We start from the raw sequence: 21,951 nt of genomic DNA, 5'->3' as shown, positions 1-21,951 counted from the left end.
GTCAAAATGGAGTGATAATCTTGTTGCACTATGCAATTTGAAATTATGTACATTAAAATGCGGTCTCTAATATTCAATGGATGTCATTTAAGTGAATCTTTCTGTTAAGTGAGTCATTGAAGTGGAAAATTTACGACTACTCATTATACTGGCTCCTGTTAACTGAATCATTTTAGCTGGAAGTGCCTCTGCAATATATGTTTGCCCAATTATATATATTTAAAGTTCAAATATACATTTTCTGTGTAAATTCTTTAATGACATCTCTTATTTTAGCTATCTTTAGAAATTTACCACTGTTCCTGAAAACCTCCCAATATAACTACACAAGCAATTATGTAACTAGAAGTTCTCCGTAATATTTTATTGATGAATTCCTGTAAAGTGGATAAAGCTATGTGGCAAATGAGTCTTTCAGTTCACTGGAATTGATTGTGTTCACTGTTATTTGTATAATAGAACTGTACAAAACTGGATTGATGAACTGTTTTAGAATATTGTTATTGTAATCAAGAAATGCAGCCACTAAATTCTGCGTCTTTCTGTAGATTGACAGTGGTTCTGTGTGGAAACAAATATACATGGACCTCGGCATTCCAATTTTGAACTCTGCTGCCTCTTACAATGTAAAAACTGCTTATAAGAAGTAAGTAGTTCTGATATATTTATTTTTTTATGTAAAATTCCATTCAGTCATTGGCAAATTGTTTTGTATATATGGAGACTAAGATTCATTTTAAACATCCAGCATTTTTGAAGGACACGCACCATCTGCATTTGCACTGCTTTTCCAGTGTTGCTCTGAAACTTGTTAGGGGGTTACTTACAACAGCCCTGTGATGGAACATTTTAAACCTAGTTCAAGTGTGGAGAACAGATCCAGGACTGGTGACGCAACAGCACATTGATATCCTGCATACATTATCCAAGGGGTGTAGGTGGAAAACCAGACATGGTAGGTTTCCATGAAGCTGCTTTTGGACTGGGACAAATGGGGATATCTCAATTTATTTCATGAGCTGGGAAGAGAGAGGGTGAAACTTTACATGTTCACATTCGAAGTGTTTGCATTTTTCTTTCAATCCTACTTCCCTATAGCATTTCCAAATTCATTCACTAAAGAATAGGGCATGCATGGCTGCAAAAGATCTGACTTTATGTAATTCAAAAGCAATTTGTACCTCTATATAATTTGTACCTCTATAATTTGTTTTGTATTGTACTAATATTCTGAACAACACTGAATGCTTCGGAATTCTGTTCAAATTAAAGCACAATGTCTCCACCGACTACTGAGCAAGATGATCTGGATCCACAAGTTGCAGATTCACAAACATTTCCCAGGTTTCTTAGTTCCAGCTTGTTGCCATGGAATGTGTAAACCTTTTCAATTTCAATGTGTAACCAGCACAGACTGAAGGACGTAAGTGGGCAGGTAATCTTTCTGCTTAAACAAACTTGCATCTAATGGCAAGAATCTGTTCAAGGAAAATGTCACCAGACTGAATGCTGAAAAGTACAACAAATGGTCCAATTCCCTGTGGCTAGTTTTTTTAAAAAAGTGTTTACAGGGCTTCATATTCTCTTAACTGATGTTAGGGTAACATAAGGTAATAGGATTCTCTTGCAATGCGCTGCTCGATAATTTTGGGTTTGCTTTTTGAAATGCTTACAATTTTTCTCAAGATTCTGCTGCCGACTGCTGGCTGAGTATTTATTGTGCTGATACTAAATAATTGGGTAATAAGAAAGGAAAAGAAAGTAACAACCGAAGAGTAGTTTGTTTCTACTCTAGATTGTTTTCTTGTGTTTATTTTATTAGGCTACTCCCGTAGGTGAGCCTGTGTTCCCTATGATTTGAAGAGTGTGCCCTTACTTAGCAATTTGTACTGAGCCCAGTGGTCGACCTTTACATGATCTTCCTTAACTTTAGAAGGAAATAGAATAAATAGACCATGGCGTAGTCTATACATGCTAAACATATTTATTAGAAACAATGTGCATTTATATAGCGTCTTTTATGTCTCCAGATGTCCCAAAGCGCTTTACAACCTGAAGTGTTTTCAACCATCTTCAGCCAGAAGTGCCGAGTGGATGATCCTTCTCAGCCTCCTCCTGAGGTCCCTACCATCACAGATGCCAGTCTTCAGCCAATTCGATTCACTCCACGTGACATCAAGAAACGGCTAAGTGCACTGGACACAGCAAAGGCTATGGGCCCTGACAACATCCCGGCTGTAGTGCTGAAAACCTGTACTCCAGAACTAGCCGCGCCCCTAGCTAAGCTGTTCCAGTACAGCTACAACACTGGCATCTACCCGACAATGTGGAAAATTGCCCAGGTATGTCCTGTCCACAAAAAGCAGGACAAATCCAACCCGGCCAATTACTGCCCTGTTAGCCTACTCCCAATCACCAGCAAAGTGACGGTAGAAGTTGTCAACAGCTCATTCAAATGGCACTTACTCACCAATGGTCTGCTCACCGATGCTCAGTTTGGGTTCCACCAGGACCACTCGACTCCAGACCTCATTACAGCCTTGGCCCAAACATGGACACAAGAGCTGAATTCTAGAGGTGAGATGAGAGTGATTGCCCTTGACATCAAGGCAGCATTTGACCAAATATGGCATCAAGGAGCCCGAGTAAAATTGAAGTCAATGGGGATCAGGGGGAAAACTCTCTAGTGGCTGGAGTCACACCTGGCACAAAGGAAGATGGTTGTGGTTGTGGCAATCTTCTCAGTCCCAGGACATCGTTGCAGTAGTCCTGAGGGCAGCATCTTCTACCCACCTATCTTTAGCTGCTTCATCATTGACCTTACCTCTGTCATGTCCGAAGTGGAGCTGTCTGCTATTGATTGCAAAGTGTTCATCTCCATTTGCATTTCCTCAGATAATGAAATTGTTCATGCCTGCATGCAGCTAGGCTTGGATAACATCCAGGCTTGGGCTGATAAGTGGCAAGTAGCATTCACACCAGGAAATGACCATCTCAAAGAAGAGAGAACCTAACCACCTCCCCATGATATTCAATGGTATTATCTTCGCCGAGTCACCCACCATCAGTGTCCTGTGGGTTACCATTGACCAGACTGGTCCAGTCACTTAAATGCCGTAGCTACAAGAACATATCAGAGGCTAGGTGTTCTACGGTGTGTGGCTCAACTCCTGACTCCCCAAAGCCTTTCCACCATCTACAAGGCACAAATCGGGAGTGTGATGGAAAACGCTCCACTTGCCTGGATGAGTGCAGCTCCAACAACACTCAAGAAGCTCGATAACATCCAGGACAAAGCATTCTGTTTGGTAGATACCTCATCCACGAGTCTAAATGTCCAGCCCCTGCACTGTGCCATGGCTGCAGTGTGTACTATTTGCAGGATGCACTGCAGCAACTGGCCACGACTTTTTTGGAAGAAACCGCGAACTGCAGCAGCTAGAAGGACGACGAGGTGCGTGTGAACACCATTAACTCCAAGTTTCCCTTCGAGTCACACACCAACCTGACTTGGATATGTATCGCCTTTCCTTGATTCTCGCTACGTCAAAATCCTGAAACTCCGTAACAGCATTGTGGGAGCACCTTCACCACAAGAACTAGTTGTTCAAACAGAAGCGCCACCGCCACCCTGCCCCCCCCTTTCTCAGTTGTAACTAGGGATGGGCTAAAAATGCCAGCCCTGCTAAATATGCCAATCCTGCCAACAACACCCTCATCCCTAATGGATAAATGAACAAAAGCATTGATTATTTTAGATTGGTTGTAGTTACAGGCCAAACTATCCTTTGAATGTCGAATATATAAAAAGTTGTATCTGCTAGACTAAACTGTAATCTAAACACTACATAAATCTCTTAACTATTAACTTTTATGTAGCAGCTTGCAGCTGGCTATCCTGAGCATCTTTTGCCTATCTGATGGCTTCAGATGGCCATCTCAATTTGAACATGATCAGCTGAGAAATACTTTCTTAAAAGAAAAAAAATGAGACAAAGGAAGTTTAAATATTTGCCTCTTCCCTGGAAAAAAGATGGTTTTATTTGAGTTAAATGGCTTAGTCCTCTTTTGGATAATTGATCAGGTATGAGGTCTTTTTCTGGGACTCTGCTTCTTAACAAGTATTGTATCTTCACACTTTCCCCTACCGCATAGCTATACGTGCTTTGGTATTAATGTATTTGGCAAGGTCAGTAGCATTGCAGGACTCAAACGGGAATTGTCAGCAGAGTAGATGGTCCATTGTTTGTGGGCTCATCACCATAGTCGCACATCGCTGAGTTACTGCCATTGCAACCTCATTCCCACACTGTTACTTTTGAATGATCAGTGCTAGTACATAGGTGATTGAGGTATTGCCAGATTGCTCAGGGTTCAAATGCTCCAGCTGGGAGTTGCTCATCGGGTTCGATATCTTCACAATGTGGCATATTTTGTAGATGAGTTCTCCAAGAGAAAGTTTCACACTAGAGTTGAAGGTTGACCGAGTGCAGCAAGCTGCAACTCGACTTCAGTCTACTCTTAGCAGGATGGTGCTGGAACAATGGATGGTGAGGACCATTGGATTATCTGTTTCCTTTGGCTCTGGCTATGGCTGCTCTTTGTATGTATGGAGGTGCAGTTCCCGACAGTAGGTAAAGATCATCTACTTTGGAAGGTTTAAGGCAGCCAGTAATGCAACTGCAGTAGACATTAAGAACTGACTTTAATTTCTTTGCACAAGCCGAATGTTCCCATACAGGGCAAGCAAATTGGAGAGCAGAAAAGCAGAGCTGCAGTCCTGATCGTCTTTGGATCAGTGTCCCACTTTGAGTGAGCAAGAATTTCTAGTGTATTATTCCTTGGTCCAATTTGAGCTTTGGTCTTGACGATGTGTTCTTTGTAAGTGCGATGCAGTGTCACACCAAGGTAGACAGAGTTGAAATAATGATCGTAATGTGGGCGTAAAGATTCTCTTGCAGTGCACTACTCCGTAATAAGTAGTTCACTGTTTGAAATGCTTGTCTTTCCCAAGAATCTGTTGTCCAGTATTGGCTGAGTACAAAATAATCAACAGGGAACAAGAAAGAAAAACAACTGCAGACAAGCCATAAGCATTTGTGACATATCCTCGAATTGGGCTTTTTCTGTTTGCATTTTCAGCAGCCTAGCATCATGTTTTCTTTACTCTCCAAAACCTAAATTCTGATTCTTTCTCCCTCTATCCCATTTCCCTCCTTTATGGTATTCCTGCTGCTTGCCTCGTTTCCTTTGGCTCTCTTGTGACTAAAAATATAATTAACCCCTCCACAACACCAAGAGCTGGATTTTAGGCGTTTATGATTTTTGGGGCAATAATGGTGGTGGGGTGGGAACGTTAATGGCCGGAATAGTTTGCGTCTTCGTTAAGTTTGGGCATCTGGGCCCTTCGTCAGGGGGCGCAGCGCTAAGGGAGACGTTGTACACCTTTCTTGCCGCTAGGATGGAGAACTTCCGAGCTAAACAGCTAGCCAGGAAGCACTCAGAGAGGCCGAGGGGCGGCGGGAGAACCTAAAAAATCCCACAAAAACATTGCCCATGTCACAACACAAATCACACAGAAAATTTAAAGAAAAAACATTTGGACTTACTTTTCGAATCCATTATCTTCCTCTCCGCCGATGGGATTGTTGGACCGCTCTGATTTCCCAGGCGGTCATTGTGGGCGCAGTTCTGGGCGAACGGGTCGGGCGAGACTCAAAACCTGAAGCGCAAAGGACCAGAAAATCTAGCCCCAAATCTTCAAAATAAAACCTGTTCTCAGCTTCTCCATTTGTCATCCCAAGTCCTGGAAATACACAGTTGCCTCTCAATTACCCTTCCATCTTTTCCTGTTTGAAGCCTTCTCATCATGTTTCCCATCCCATCAAGGGGACTGGAATTGCACTGGTAATTTTTGTCACTGAAACTGTAATCCACATCTTTATCACTATCCCTCCTCTTCCACCGTTATCTTTTTGCTATATTTAACACTGCTGACCACTCCATCCTCCTCAAACAGCTCTCCTCCACAGTCCACCTATTGTGCTGCTGTTCTCTCCTGATTCCATTCTGGCCTATCTATTTGTTGATACTAGATCGCTTCTCCTCTCATACCGCACTGTCATCTGTGTTATACTTAATTGCTGTATCCTTGGCACCTCCCCTGTTCATCATTTGCTCTTCAGTTGCATAATTCGAAAACATGATTAGCTTCTACATGTATGCTAATGACAGTTGGCTCTTCTTCTACAGCTCCTCTTATCAACCCTATGGCTCTCACCCCTTTCTCCAACTGCCTCAATGACATCAAGACCTGGATGAGCCAGAGTTTCCTGCAACTTAATGTCAGCAAAATTAAACCATCCTCTTCAACTTAAAGTGCTTTTGTCCTTAATTCCATCCATACCCCGGACTGCCTCATAAGTCTTAGACTATGTCCACATGTATAAATCTGGACATATTGCCAGATCCTGAGCTCAGCTTCCTACCTTACATCTGATCAGTATGGCTGCTTTATTTCACCTCCAGAACATTACTTGACTGTATCTGATCTTTCCTCGACTGAAACCCTGATCCATATTTTGATTATCTTCGGGTTGGATTCTCCAGTGTTCTTACAAAAGCAAATTACTGTGGATGCTGGAAATCTGAAATAAAAACAGAAAATGCTGGAAATATTCAGTCGTCAGGCAGCATCTGTGGAGAGAGAAACAGAGTTAACCTTTCGGGTCGATGATCTTTTGTCAGAACTGGAAAATGTTAGAGATGTAACAGATTTTAAGCAAGTGCAGGAGCCGGGAAAGGATCGGGGAGGGGAGGAAAAAACAAAAGGAAAGGTCTGTAATAGGGTGGAAGGCAGGGGTGATTAAATGACAAAACGTATGATAGTACAAAGCAAAAGGATAACTATCATTCATACCTTTTTGTTATTTATTCATTCCTACCTTCCACCCTATTACAGACCTTCCCTTTTATTCTTTACTCTGCCCCCACCCCGCACTTTCCCTGCCCCTGCACTTGCTTAGAATCTGTTACAGCTCTAATTTTTTTCTAGTTCTGATGGAAAGGTCATGGACCTGAAACGTTAACTCTGTTTCTCTCTCCACAGATATTGCCTGACCTGCTGAGTATTTCCAGCATTTTCTGTTTTTACCTTCAATGCTGATGGTCTTGTTTTCACACTTTATAAACTAAAAGCAGATCCAGAATGCTGTGGTTTTGCCTTCATCTGAACCAAGACACCAGTCTTCACTTGGCCCCCAGTATTCCAGAGAATCAACTATAACTTGCATCTATTCACTGCCTTTAACATGGAAAAAACATCCCTAGCTAATTCACAGAGGCGTATAGAAAGCTAACATCAAGCAATAGAAGAGGTCAGAAGGAGGACCAAAATCTTGGTCAAAGAGTTGGTTTTTAAGGCCTGTCTGAAAGGACGAGAGAGAGGTGAAAGAGTTTAGGGAGGGAATTTCAGCGAGTGGAACGCAGGCAGCTCAATGCATGGCGCCCTTGGAATGATTTCCTCTTTCTTCCTCACCCCCCCCCCCCCACCCTCACACATGAGTTCAGTCGGAGAAATGCAGTGTGGAGGCACAATAGGGCTAGAGGAAGTTCCAAAAGATAAGGATGGATGTGACCAGAGAATAATTTAAACACTAGGATGAAAATGTAAAATTTGAGGGGATGTGGGACCATGAGCCAATGTAGATCAGTGAGAAATAGTGTGATGGGCGAACATAAATTTGGGATAGAATACAGGCAGTTTTGGATGAGCTGATGTTTATGGAGGGTAGAGGATAGGAGATCAGCCAGAAGAGCATAGGAGTAATTGAGTCTGGCGGTGACAAGGGTATGAATGAGGGTTCCAGTGACAAATGAGCTTCAGTAGCAATGTTAGAGATGATGGGCTGTTTTTGTAATGGAGAGGCTATGAGGGTGGGCAGCACAGTTCAGGGTTGAATGGATATTGAAGTTACAAACCGTATGGTTCAGCCTGACTGTGGCTGGGAAGAGGATAGAATCGGTTGCAAGGATACAGAGCTTATGCTGGGACCAAGGATGATGGCTTTGGTTTTCCCAGTGTTTATTTGGCGGAAGTAATCCAGGCTTATCCAAGACTGGATGTCAGAAAAGCAGTCTGACATCACAGAGGAAGTGAAGGGGTCGAGAGAGGTGGAGCTGCGTGTCCTTGGCATACATGTAAAAGCTGACCCTATGGCTTTGGCTAATGTTGCCAAGGGATAGTGGAATTGAAGGCAAATTATTGACCTGGTTCGAAAATTAGTTTTTGTTCCTCCGTTCTACCATTAATGGTTGGAAAATTATGCGCAGTGTCACCCGAAGTTGCAAGCATGCACGATCCCCTGCTGGGTGCGTGAAGTTGGAAAATGACCTTTTTAAGTTGCTGAAGAAACTTGAGTAAAATTCCATCTATGATTATTATGTGTTCAAATTTCAAACAAATTTAAACAATGAAATATGACTCTTTGTCTTAGACATTGGGACCAGCATGATAAAATTCATGTTAATAGCCAACTATCCTATCCTCGAACTCTTCAACCAGAAAAGCAGCTGATCTAATCGGACCAGATTATAATATCTTCCACTGTATTCTGTCAGATCCAGGCCTTACCCAGTGTTCGTCTAGGTTCCTGAAGCCATTGCAATATTTCTGTTGAAGAAACAGTTTTTTTCTCTGAGACTGCTGCCCATTGTTCTGAATTCCATCACAATTTGCTGCAACCTTTCAAATAACAATATTTAAAAAGAATAATTTCTGCTTTGCAGATTTACTGGTTTTTAAAAGAACTCATGGATATTTTTCTAACTACAAATCTGGGAATATTTGTGTGAATGTTCATTGACTGAAAGTGCCTGGCTGTAAACATATCTGATGATCACCTTGTCTGACTGAGCTTATTACCACAATATCGTAGCACTAAATGTGTAGTTTAATTGTGTAGCTGTAAAAAGCTTGGTGACGGAACAAGAGTTGCTTTGATGAGGCCAAAGTTGTCATGCAAATCTAGCTGAGATAATACTGTGGTTGGTTTTCTTTGTGATCTATGAAATATTTTGGGCATTAATTATTCTTCCATTTCCTGCCCGTCAATTTCATATGTTCGTATGTTCCAGTCTAGTTATAGTCAATGGCATTGTTTAACATCAGATCTGTGCCTTTACTTTCTCCTTCTCCACATCATAGGTATTTGTATGGTTTTGAGGAATACTGTCGTGCAGCTGACCTTCGCTTCAGGACCATTCACCACATGGAACCTAAAGAAAAACCAGTGGAAAAGGATGAGGAGAATAGAGCATGTGATCCAAAGAAAGCATCGACAACTTTAGATGAAGCAGATTTTGAGAAAAGTGAAGATACTGAAAATGACAAAGAGGAAAAAGAAGTGAGATCTCCAAGAGTAAGTAACTCTCAAGCTTGAAACTAATTGCAGTGGTGCTTATAGAACATTGTGAGGGTAAAACTATGAATTTTCTGTTCAACTTTCTGAGCATCAACATTCAGAGTTATTTTCATCCTTGTGCAGAGCTACATTTTCAAGTATAAATCACAAGTGTTTTGCACTTCAACAACATTTTACATTGTGCTTGTGATCATATTTATTTATTTTATATATCTATATATAAAAAAAATTATATTGGGAATTGTATGAGATAACTTGTTTGTGATCCAGTCTCCAAATTAAATCTGTGATCAGGAAAACAGTTGACTCAGTATGCACCGAAGGAATTAAACTCAGAGTAGATTATCTAAAGCATTTTAGGTAGAATAAACCATCATGTGGTAACTACTTTTATAGCTGGAGAACCCCAGATTGTTTAGATGGATTCTGTAGTACCCGACATAACAAAAGTCACCAATAAAAATCACAATGTGGAATCCATTTAGATTTTTGCTAAATTTAATTGAACTAGTAACTTTATATTTTTTGTTCACTGTCCTTTTTTCAGTTGTAACCTTGCACTTCTTGATCAAAACCGGCATCTATGAGCAAAGTTGAATTCCCATCACTATTGAATAATATTTCTATAATTTATGGTGATTCTATTTTTGCAGAAATATGTTTTCTTGTGATGGTACAATATTTCCTGACTGCTGAAAAAGTTGGGGAGGTGGGAGTGTGGGGGTGGGGAGAAAGAAGAAGAAGAAGATCATAGAAATTAGGTGCAGGAGCAGGCCCTTCGAGCCTGCACCACCATTCAATAAGATCATGGCTGATCATTCAACCTCACTACCCCTTTCCTGCTTTCTCTCCATACCTCTTGATCCCTTTGGCCGTAAGGGCCATATCTAACTCCCTTTTGAATATCTCTAATGAACTGGCCTCAACAACTTTCTGCGGTAGAGAATTCCACAGGTTAGCCACTCTCTGAGTGAAGAAGTTTCTCCGCATCTCGGTCCTAAATGGCTTACCCCTTATTCTTAGACTGTGACTGTGACAGGACATATTAATCCAGTGGTGGGCAAAATACAGTCCGTGGGCCATATCTGGCCCGCCAAGTCAATCTATCCAGCCCGCTGGATGGGACAGAAATAGAATGCGAGCCAGAGCTCGAGCTGCACATTTGTCTATCCACTTTCACTTCTCATGGGTCAGAGACAGACTCGAATTGCAGCCAAGGAAAAACCATAGTAATACTTCATTCAAATTAATAATTCGCAAAAGTGATTCTCCCTAGCCTAAAAGGATCCGTTACGTAATTCTGGGCACCAATGGTGGACATCCGTACCCAGAATGCACTGCGTACTAGAATATGCCCTATCCAATTTAGAGTGGCGACATGGCTGTTCATTTCCCTAACTCTTTACCAGAGAATCTTTCCTCACCCTGTATCCAGAGTACGACGGTAGGGGAATTCTCATCTAGCACCAATTGGGACGGCATTAGTAATCTTTGCAGCGGGACATAAGGATGACTGATGTGGGAAATTAATGCTGACACAGGCTCTAAAGAGGGTACAGGTCTATTTTACAGCACTGATTTACAGAGACCAGAAGATAAAAGTTGAAAATATTGTATCTTTGATTCATTTCTAAGCAGTATCGAATACATGTCGTGAATGTAAGATAGCATCAGACTACTATCTTAATTTATGTTTATGCAACGTTTATGTTTACGCAATGTTCCTTATAAATTTTTTTGCGCACAGTCCCTTTAAATTTGCTGGCCGGCCAGCCACTATGCAGCCGCGCGTGCGCAGTAACTCTTCCAGCAGCAGGAGCTGGGGATCGGCCTGCGCAAGACCGTGCGATTGGTGCAACATTGGTGGGCAGCCCTCAACAGCTCATCAAAACTTGTTAAGTAGCCCTCCAGCCCAAATAATTGCCCACCCCTGTGCTAATCCCTTTAAACCTGCCCAACAAATGGAAGAAATTTTTCATTTTTGAGGAAAGTGTTCTTCAACACCACCTAGTGACTGAATCAAGAACTGTATGCTGGGGACCGAATTGCCTTCGAAGGAGAATGGTGTATGGCACAGAGTAGCTTTTCCAATTTTCTACCCTCCTTTCCTTAGTGTCCTCACTCTTGCTTGGATGCAGTTTCATAGCCACCAGTAGCTCCCTATGGTCTTGCTGAGGTTGAAATTCTTTGTGTGTGAGCATTGGTGGTGTTTGTTGGAAGGCAATGTTACCATTTTCAAAATTTATCCTGTTCTCGTGTAACATCCTTAACTGCATAATCCAACAGGAGTCATAGGATAGCAATGAAAGAGAGAGCCCCATTGCATTTTTTTTGCATATTTCTCTTCCCTCACCCTGCAGCTCCAAACTAATCCCTTACACAACTCCAGATAGATTGGGAATTTAACCTGAAACCTTTAGTTTAGTCCAAAAGCTATCAAGGAGAAACAAAAAAAAATCAGTGCTCCCTCTCCTGATAACTGTCCAGTAACTTCTGTTGTAATACGTGCTTGTGGATGTTGCTGGGGTACTGTGCCTTTACCCACTGGGTTATTGGAGGAGCTCTGCACAGGGTTGGATGTAACGAGGGATTGAATCATCAAAACCTACAGAATGCACTAATTGCAACAAAAATATTGCTAGTTTATTTTTCTGTGTTAATTTGACAATTGTCATGATATTGAGCTTTAAAATTCAGTACAATAATTTTAAACTTGCTAATCTTAAGTATTTGTAAATATATTGATCTAATCCAAATGTATCAGCAGTTTCTGGAGGAGAATGTATCTGAAGTACTTGTGTCCCATTGTGGTAATCACACAGTGGCAGCCCTGAGAGAATATGTTTGTGCATATCTGTTAAAGTTTCAGTATAGGATAGGAAACTGACATACATATTGCACAGTTTGGCAAGTACCGTAGATAAAATGAAGTGGAAATATACTTTTTTGAAGCCGACATCAATCAAAGCAAGATTGTATGCCTGTAAACTATAAATATTAATAGAATTTTCCAAAAGATATAAGAAAAATAATCTTTATTGGTGTTTATGACCTTTGCCCTCGACTACTTTGCATTAATGGTTTGCAGTACTGCAAATTAAATAATACAAAGGAGCAAATGGTGTCTTAAAATTTCATGCTCAGTTATTCATTTGTTTTTTTTTAAAATAGAAAAATTATGGTTTACGATCTGGGATAGATATTTTTTGCATACATTTTTAGAAATTTAGGTAATTTACTTCTTAGTTAGCAAATGTAATTTACTTTTAACAAATGCTTTGGCAGGCAATGTTGAGATGTGTACAATAGTTAGTTATTACGTTTTTAGTTTTTTGAGATATGCTCTTAAAACTGAGCATCGATGTTTCACATGTCTGTTTGTATATCTGTGCTTGTTGCTGAAACAGCAGGACAACTAATTTTATTTTCTGCATCTGCCAGAAATACAGAACTTCAGGTGATTGCGCTCTTTGAATCACTTCCTGGGAGATAAGAAATGCCCATAAGTTTCAGCTATTTTTGTAATATCTAATATTATTCATCTAACAACACTACAATATGTGTGATGTGTTGTGGGTTTTTTATATATACAGGTATTTTTTTTAAATCTGGATTTTAGTGTGGACCCATAGTAATTGTACTTTTGTGAAGTGCTCTTAATACTGTTCACAAACAGTATTGACCATGATATAACCCAGTTCTTTGCTCACATGCCTTGTCGGGGTTTTAAATCCTTTTCAAATGTTTAACACTTACAAGCTTAACTTTGTAATAGTTTTAGCATATTGTTAAATACAATACCGATGGAACAGAATTCATAATCAGGATGCATATTTCAATAATACATAACTGCAACAGTTGGATAAAGGGAATGCTTAACTTGCCACAAAAATGTCCTGGTTGAGGAGCTTTATTATCCAGACTTCTTTTGAAATGATTCAGCAATGAATAGAAAATTGAATATTTTTGTTTAATATATTGCAGTTTTATTTATAAGCTTGAGTTTAAATAAACTATCTATCTTTAGGGTCGGAGGAGAAATGCAACCCCTGCCAAAAAAGAAGTCAAGGAAATAAAAAAAGAAGAAAAAGTGAATGAGGAAAATAATAAAGAAAATAAAATGGCTAAGGAGGACTCTCAAAAACAGGAGAAAGAGACTGACACAAGACAGCAGAAAAATTCATCCACATCCAAAAGCAGAGCAGAGAAGAATAAGAACGATGAGTCTGAAAAAGATTCTGAGGAAGAGGAGGAAGGTGACGAAGACAGGGAAGACCATGAGGATAGACAAAAAAAGTATGTACTTCTTTAAATGTTTTGTTGCTTAAATATAGATACCAGTATTGACTTTTGCACATCAGTAAATAATAAGTGCGGTAATCAAAAGGCATGTATGATATACAAAAGAGCATCTGTGTAACAAGATCTATTTATTGAAAAGCGCTCAGAACACAATAGTGGGAAAGAGAATGCATAAACTGTGTTTGCAAAGCAATAGTTACTTTGCTTGAATTTCCTTGTATCTAATTGGATATCCTTGCTCAGAGTAACTGGAAATGGATAGTGTGCTTTCTAAGAAAGGCAAAATTTAAATGATTAGGTAACAAATGAACTTTTTTATACATCCTCCAGATATCCCAAAACATTTCATAGGCCATGAATTTCTCTTGTTATGCAGGCAAATGTGGCAGCCAGTTTGTACACAGCAAGGTCCCTTAAACAGGGGAGATAAATGACCAGTAAATCTGTTTTGGTATTGTTGGAGGGATGAGTTTGTTTGGCCACAAATTAAGGGCGATCCAGGGGGCTGTGAGATCTGTTACATCAGCCCATACCATGGATGAAACCTGGGCCCTTTGTGATCTACATGGCTCAGTACCAAATTGGGTGGTGCATTTATTCACCCTGCTATTGAGGAGATCCACAACTAAACTTCTCTTCTGAGTATTTGAAAATGTGTTATGTCTCTTATTTTTATTATTCATTCTATTTTCTCCCTTGCTGGATTTTCTCATTAAAAAGGGAAGAGAAAGAAAATAAAGAGGAGGAAGAAGAGGAGGAGGAGGAAGAAGAGGAGGAGGAGGAAGAAGAGGAGGAGGAGGAGGAGGAGGAGGAGGAAGAAGAGGAGGAGGAAGATGACGAGGAGGAGGAGGAGGAAGATGATGATGAGGAGGAGGAGGAGGAGGAGGAGGAGGAGGAAGAGGAGGATGATGATGATTTTGAACAATTCCCTTCTGGAACCAAGGTTAAAGTAAAATATGGACGTGGAAAAAATCAGAAAATCTATGAAGCCAATATTAGAAATTCTGAAGTCGACGATGGAGAGATTGTCTATTTAGTACATTACTATGGTTGGAATACAAGGTAAGAGAGTTTACTTTACAAATTGTTGTAATTATTTTAATCCCTTCATTTATTTATGTTTGGCTACAGTAGTTTGGACTTTAAAATGGCTTCAAAGCAGAGACTTGTTTGTACAAAGTGATAGCCATCAGAATTTCAGATCCTAAAATGTAGTATTGTTTGTTTACTTTTTAATAACAAACAGCAGACTTCATTCCACCTCAAGTCTCTTTTTAAAAAAAAAAAATTGCCTGCCTGTCATTGTATTGCTGCTGTGTTAATTTAGGATGTATTGCAGATAGTAACCTGAAATGGCATAACCAGCAAGTTATGCTGAAGTTTATTATAGTCCTGCTGGCAAGTTACACACATTTCCTGAGAATCTCACTACATCTTATGTTCTAATTTATGGGGAGTGGGCAGGGGAGTGGAGCTGAGTCCATGATCAGATCAGCAATGATATTGAATGGCGGAGCAGGCTCGAGGGGCCATATGGCCTACTCCTGTCCCTATTTCTTATGTTCTTATGCAAGAATAAGACAAGTGTTAGCAATTGGAGCCCAAGGAAGGTGCCAAACTTGTGCATAGTCCTTCTTTAAGTTCCTCTTTAAACATGAAAAACCATCAAATCATCATTATACACATCAGGTACCACATTTTTAAGAAAATACAATTGTCGAAGTTTTTCAATCATTAAAAGATGCAGAAAATACAAAATAAGTAGCCATAAAACACCAGAAATATGACTGGATCCTATTGCACCTAAAGTTTATGGTGCAGATTTATGTCCCGTTCAGAATTGGCATAAATTCAGGAAATTCATGTGAGCTGAACATTTCCATGGTAGCAGAGCTATATTATTGTGCGTATGTCGTTTACTTATGAATTTCCTATCTTTTTACATGCACCTCTAATTTCCTGTGCCCTACATTATAACTATTGTTTGGGGTCCTATAAACAACATTATGCATTACTTCTGCTATTATTTTGGTGCAAGTTTTCAGGAAATTCCAGGCCGTTGCGACTATTTATTTGACCATGCCTTTTTTCACAAAACCTTGTGCAATCCTAGCCGGTTCGGGTTCGGAAAGTGGACATCGTTCACCCGCAAGTACAATTCCAAAATAATTCATCTGTTTTTGTCCCTTTTTTTGTTCCTATTGCCACCTTATCTTCTCCTTTTGATCTCTCTTGTCATGTGTTGTTTCGTGGCTTGGACAACCGATAGGCGAGGAATTGTCAGGAATTTTGCCAGTGTTTGACGCTGGGATGTTGAAATAAGAACATAAGAAATAGGAGCTGGAGTAGGCTATTTGGCCCTTCGAGCCTGCTTTGGATAAAAATAAACAGAGTGGGTCAGGAAGGGACAGAAAAAGTAACAAAGGTAATAGGGCATCAGTGACTAAGGTGACAGAAGGGAAAAATAGAAAAAAGTCAAAGCTAAAGGCACTATATCTGAATGCACGAAGCATTCACAACAGAATAAATGAATTGATAGCGCAGATAGAAATTAATAGGTGAGATCTAATAGCCATTGTGGAGACGTGGTTGTAAAATGATGAAGGTTGGGAACTAAATATTCCAGGATACTTCTCTTTTAGAAGAGATTGGCAAAATGGAAAATGAGGAGCGCAAGCCTTGATAAAGGATGGGATAAAGACAGTAGCGACAAAGGATCTTAGCTCCGAAAATCAGTAAGTAGAATCAGTTTGGGTGGAGCTAAAAAAAGCAAGGAACAGAAAACATTGGAGTTGTTTATAGGCCCCTAAACAATAGTTGTAAAGTAGGGCAGAGTACAAATCAGGAAATTAGAGGCACATGTAACAAGGGTAATATGGTAATCATGGGGGACTTCAATCTACATATAGACTGGGCAGATCAAATTTGCAGTAATAGTGTGGAGGACGAATTCATGGAATGTATACAAGATGGTTTTCTAGATCAGTATGTTGAGGAACCAACTAGGGAGCAAGCTATTTTAGATCTAGTATTGTGCGGTGAGAAAGGGTTCATTAATAATCTTGTCGTAAAGGGGCCCTTAGAGAAGAGTGACCATAATATGATAGAATTTTTTTTAAGTTTGAAAGTGATTTCGTTAAATCCAAAACTAGGGTCTTAAATCTAAACAAAGCAAATACCTAAGTATGAGGGGTGAGTTGGCCAATTAGGATTGGGAAACTATGTTAAAAGGTATGACAGTAGGCGAGCAATGGCTAGCATTTAAAGAATTAATACATAATTTTCAACAAATAAACATTCCTTTAAGGCACAAAAACCCCACAGGAAAAGTGGTCCGACCATTTCTAACAAGACAAGTTAAAGATTGTATTTGATCAGAGGGGGAAACTTATAATGTTGCCAAAAAGAGCAGTAAGCCTGAGGATTGGGAGGATTTTATAATTCAGCATAGGAGGACAAAGAAATTGATAAAGAAAGGGAAAATAGAATAAGAGTAAACTAGCGACAGACATGAAAACAGACTGTAAAGCTTAGCAAAAGTAAATGTGGGTCCCTTGCAGGCTGAGACAGGAGAAATTATAATGAGGAATAAGGAAATGGCAGAGAAATTAAACAAATACTTTGTGTCTGTCTTCACGGAAGAAGATGCAAAAAAACCTGCCGGAAATAATGGAGAATCAAGCGAGAACAAGGAACTGAAAGAAATTAGTATTAGTAAAAAAAAAAATAGTACTGGAGAAATTAATGGGACTGAAAGCCGATCAATCCCCTGGACCTGATGGCCTATATCCTAGGGTTTTGAACGAGGGTGGCGATAGAGATGCATTGGTTGTCATCTTCCAAAATTCTATAGATTCTAGAAAGGTTCCCGCGGATTGGAAGGTTGCAAATGTAACCCCGCTATTTAAGAAAGGAGTGAGAAAGAAAATGGGGAACTACAGACCAGTTAGCCGGACATCAGTAGTGGAGAAAATGCTAGAATCTATTATTAAGGATTTGGAAACAGAACACTTAGAAAATAATAATATAATTGGGCAGAATCAATGTGGATTTATGAAAGGGAAATCATGTTTAACAAATCTGTTTTAGAGTTTTTTGAGGTTGTAACTAGCAGAATAAATAAGGGCCAGCCAGTGGATGTGATGTATTTGGATTTTCAGAAGGCATTCGATAAGCTGCCACAAAAGACGTTCATAGATTCATAGAAATTTACAACACGGAAGGAGGCCATTTTGGCTCATCGTGTCCACGCCAGCCGACCAAGAGCTATCCGGCCTAATCCCATTTCCGCAGCCCTGTAGGTTACAGCACTTTAAGTGCACATTTTTAAATTTGGTGAGGCTTTCTGCCTCGACCACCCTTTCAGGCAGTGAGTTCCAGACCCCTGCTACCCTCTGGGTGAATAAATTTCCCCTTGTATCCCCTCTAAACCTTACCCCATTTACTAGAAATCTATGCCCCCTGGTTGTTGACTCCTCCACCAAGGGAAACAGGTCCTTCCTATCTACTCATAATTTTATACACCTCAATCAGGTCTCACCTCAGCCTCCTTTGTTCCAAAGAAAACAGACCCAGCAACTCCAATCTTTCCTCATGGCCAAAATTCTCCAGTTCAGGCAACATTCATGTAAACCTCCTCTGCACACTTTCCAGTGCAATTACATCTTTCCTGTAATGTGGTGACCAGAACTGCAGGCCAGGTAGATAAGGTGGTTAAGAAGGCATATGGAATACTTGCCTTTATTAGTCAAGGCATGAAATACAAGAGCAATGATGTTATGCTTGAACTGTATAAAACACTGGTTAGGCCACAGAAAAAAGGTGGGGCTAACAAATCTAGAGCCCTCTAGATGTCAAGGGACATACATGGCAAGATAAAGAAAAAAAGGTAAGTTTATGACAGATACCGAGAACTCAATTCTGCAGAAAATCTAGAGGAGTACAAGAAGTACAGGGGTGCAATTAAAAATGATATCAGGAAAGCAAAGAGAGAGCATTAAAGAATGTTGGCAAGTGAAATCAGGGACAACCCAAAGATATTTTATAAATACTCATTTAATGTGTATTCCCTTGTCTTGTTAGACCTCCCCAAATGCATTACCTCACACTTTGTCCGGATTGAATTCCATTTGCCACTGTTGTGCCCACCTGACCAGTACATTGAGATCTTCCTGCAGTCCACAGCTTTCTTCTTCATTATCAACCACACAGCCTATTTTAGTGTCATCTGCAAATTTCTTAATCATATCCTCAACATTCAAGTCCAAGTCTTTGATATATACCATAAAAAACAAGGAACCCAGCACCGAGCCCTGCGGAATCTCACTGGATATAGCTGCCCAGTCACAAAATCACCCATCACCCATTACCCTTTGCTTCCTGCCTCTGAGCCAATTTTGGATCCAACTTGCCACTTTGCAATGGATCCCATGGGCTTTTACTTTCGTTACCGGTCTGCCATGTGGGACCTTATCAAAAGCTTTGCTTAAATCCATACACACTACATCATATGCACTGTCCTCATCGACCCTCCTAGTTACCTCCTCGAAAAATTCAATCGTTAGTCAGATACGACCTTCCCTTAATAAATCCATGCTGACTGTCCTTAATTAATCCATGTCCTTCCAAATGAAGATTTATCCTGTCCCTCAGGATTTTTTTCCAATAATTTTCCCACCTCTGAGGTTAGGCTGACTGCCTGTAATTACTTGGCCTGTCCCTTTCTCCCTTTTTAAAACAAAGGTACAACATGAGCAGTCCTCCAGTCCTCCGGCACCACACCTGTAGCCAGAGAGGATTGGAAAATGATGGTCAGGGCTTCTGCTATTTCCTCCTTTGCTTCTCTTAACAGCTTGGGATACATTTCATCCGGGCCTAGGGATTTATCCGCTTTCAAGCTGCTAAGTCCCTTAATACTTCCATCTTGCACGATGTTTATCTCGTCTAATATTTCATACTCCTCCTCCCTCATTGCAAAGTCTGCATTGCCCTCTCTTTTTTGTGAAAACGGATGCAAAATATTCATTAAGGATCATACCCACGTCTTCTGCCTCCACATACAGATTTCTTTCATGGTCTCTAACAGGCCCCACTCTTTCTCCAGTTATCCTCTTGCTCTTAATGTATTTATAAAACATCTTTGGGTTTTCCATGATTTTACTTGCCAACATTCTTTCATGCTCTCTCTTTGCTTTCCTGATATTTTTTTTAATTGCACCCCTGCACTTCTTGTACTCTAGAGTTTCGACAGAATTGAGTTCTCAGTCTCTGTCATAAACTTACCATTTTTTCTTTTTCTTGCCTTGTATGTCCAGAGGGCTCTAGATTTGTTAGCCCTATCTTTTTTCTTTAAGGGAACATACTTGCTCTGTACCCTCAGGAACTCCTCCTTGAATGCCTCCCACTGCTCGAACACTGATTACCGTCAAGTAGCCGTTTCCAGTCCACCTTGGCCAAATTGCATCTCGGCTCAGCAAAATTAGCTTTACCTCAGTTGAGAACTTTTTTTCCTGGTCCACCTTTGTCCTTTTCCATAACGACCCTAAATCTTAGTGAATTATGATCACTAGCACCAAAATGATCTCCCACTGAAACCCCTTCCACCTGCCCCTCTTCATTCCCCAAAACCAAGTCCAGAACCGCCCCTCCCTTGTTGGGCTTGTTGCATACTGGCTGAAGAAGTTCTCCTGAATGCATTTTAGGAATTCTGCACCCTCTAACATTCATACTACTTTTTTCCTATTTAATATTAGGGTAGTTGAAATCCCCCACTATTATAGCTCTATAGTTTTTGCACTTTGCAGCAATTTACCCATATATTTGTTCTTCTATCTCCCTCTGCCTGTTTGGTGGTCCATCATACACTCCCAGAAGTGTGATCGCCCCTTTTTTGTTCTTTGATTCAACCCAAATGGCCTTGTTTGATGACCCCTCTAACATATCATCCCTTCTCACAGCTGTAATTGTTTCTTTCATTAATACTGCGACCCCCCCACTCCTTTTTTACCCCCTTCTCTATCCTGTCTGAAATCCCTGTAACCAGGAATGTTGAGCTGTCATACCTGCCCTTCTTTCAGCCATGTCTCAGTAATAGCTATAATATCGTACTCACAAGTGTATCTGTGCTCTCAGGTCATTTGCCTTATTCCCTATATTCCTTGCATTGAAGTATATACCATTTAGTAGTGCCAAACTCCCTTGCTATTTTCCAGCCCCTGTTTGCTCTGTCTTCCAAATTCACTTTCTACTTTTCTACTACCCAATTCCAGCTTTGCTTCTCTCCCCTCTGAACCTAGTCTCCGGTTTGCATCCCACTGCCAAGCTAGTTTTCCCCAACAGCAAATCCTCCCGCGAGGATACTGGTCCTGGCTCGGTTGAGGTACAACCTGTCCGGCTGTACACGTCCCACCTTCCCTAGAAACGATCCCAATGCCTCAGGAATTTAAAGCCCTCCCGCCTGCACTATCTCCCCAGCCACGCATTCATCTTTTCTATCTTCCTATTTCTGTGCTCACTAGCACGTGGCACCGGCAGTAACCCAGAGATTACTTCCTTTTGAGGTCCTGCTTTTTAATCTCTCTCCTAGCTCCTTAAACTCTGCCTGCAGGATCTCATCCCTCTTTCTACCTATGTCATTGGTACCAATATGGACCATAACCTCTGGCTGTTCACCCTCTCCCCCCAGAATGTTTTGCAGCCGCTCAGTGACATCCTTGACCCTGGCACCAGGGAGGCAACATACCATCCTGGAGTCACGTCTGCGGCCGCAGAAATGCCTGTTTGCTCCCGACTTATCGAATCCCCTACCATTATTGCTCTTCCATTCTTCTTCCTCCCCGCTGTGCGGTTGAGCCACCCGTGGTGCTGTGGACTTGGCTCTGTCTGCACTTCCCCAGAGGCACCATCGCTCTCACCAGCACTCAGAACAGAATACTGGTTGGAGAGCGAGATGGACTCGGGGCACTCCTGCACTGCCTACCTAGTCCTCCTCTTCTGTCTGGTGGTCACCCATTGCCTCTCTGCCTGCACACTTTGAAACTGTGGGGTGATCACTTCTAGAAACGTGCTATCCATGAAATTCTCTGTCTCGCGGATGCACCGCAGTGACTCCAGCCACCAGTCAAGTTCTGAAACGCGCAGCTCAAGTTGCTGCAGCTGGTGACACTTTCTGCACACGTGGTCGTCCAGGATACGCGAAGTGTCCAGGACTTCCCACACGGCACAGTAT

General features: G+C 40.9%; 1 protein-coding gene and 1 long non-coding RNA gene across 5 annotated transcripts in view; one reads left to right on the top strand and one right to left on the bottom strand.

Moving 5' to 3' along the window:
* Window positions 1-21,951, top strand: part of arid4a (AT-rich interactive domain 4A) — a 131,451-nt gene that overhangs the window by 84,179 nt on the left and 25,321 nt on the right. For all 4 annotated transcript variants that reach the window (XM_070879142.1, XM_070879140.1, XM_070879141.1 and 1 more), the window contains 4 exons: window positions 549-646; window positions 9,206-9,419; window positions 13,450-13,718; window positions 14,445-14,786. In XM_070879142.1, coding sequence (XP_070735243.1) covers window positions 549-646; window positions 9,206-9,419; window positions 13,450-13,718; window positions 14,445-14,786 — 923 coding nt within the window. The remainder of the gene's footprint in view (window positions 1-548; window positions 647-9,205; window positions 9,420-13,449; window positions 13,719-14,444; window positions 14,787-21,951) is intronic.
* The window catches only part of LOC139263299 (uncharacterized), a 53,697-nt gene continuing 40,512 nt past the window's right edge, over window positions 8,767-21,951 (bottom strand). Inside the window, exons 4-5 of the long non-coding RNA XR_011593083.1 lie at window positions 18,265-18,413; window positions 8,767-9,276 (exon numbers count right to left, since the gene is read on the bottom strand). This is a non-coding gene — a long non-coding RNA (uncharacterized lncRNA). The remainder of the gene's footprint in view (window positions 9,277-18,264; window positions 18,414-21,951) is intronic.

This window comes from Pristiophorus japonicus, chromosome 4 (genome assembly GCF_044704955.1).
Source record: "Pristiophorus japonicus isolate sPriJap1 chromosome 4, sPriJap1.hap1, whole genome shotgun sequence".
NCBI lineage: Eukaryota > Metazoa > Chordata > Chondrichthyes > Pristiophoridae > Pristiophorus > Pristiophorus japonicus.
The sequence above is the reverse complement of the archived record's forward strand: the minus strand, read 5'-3'. Positions and strand labels throughout refer to the sequence as shown.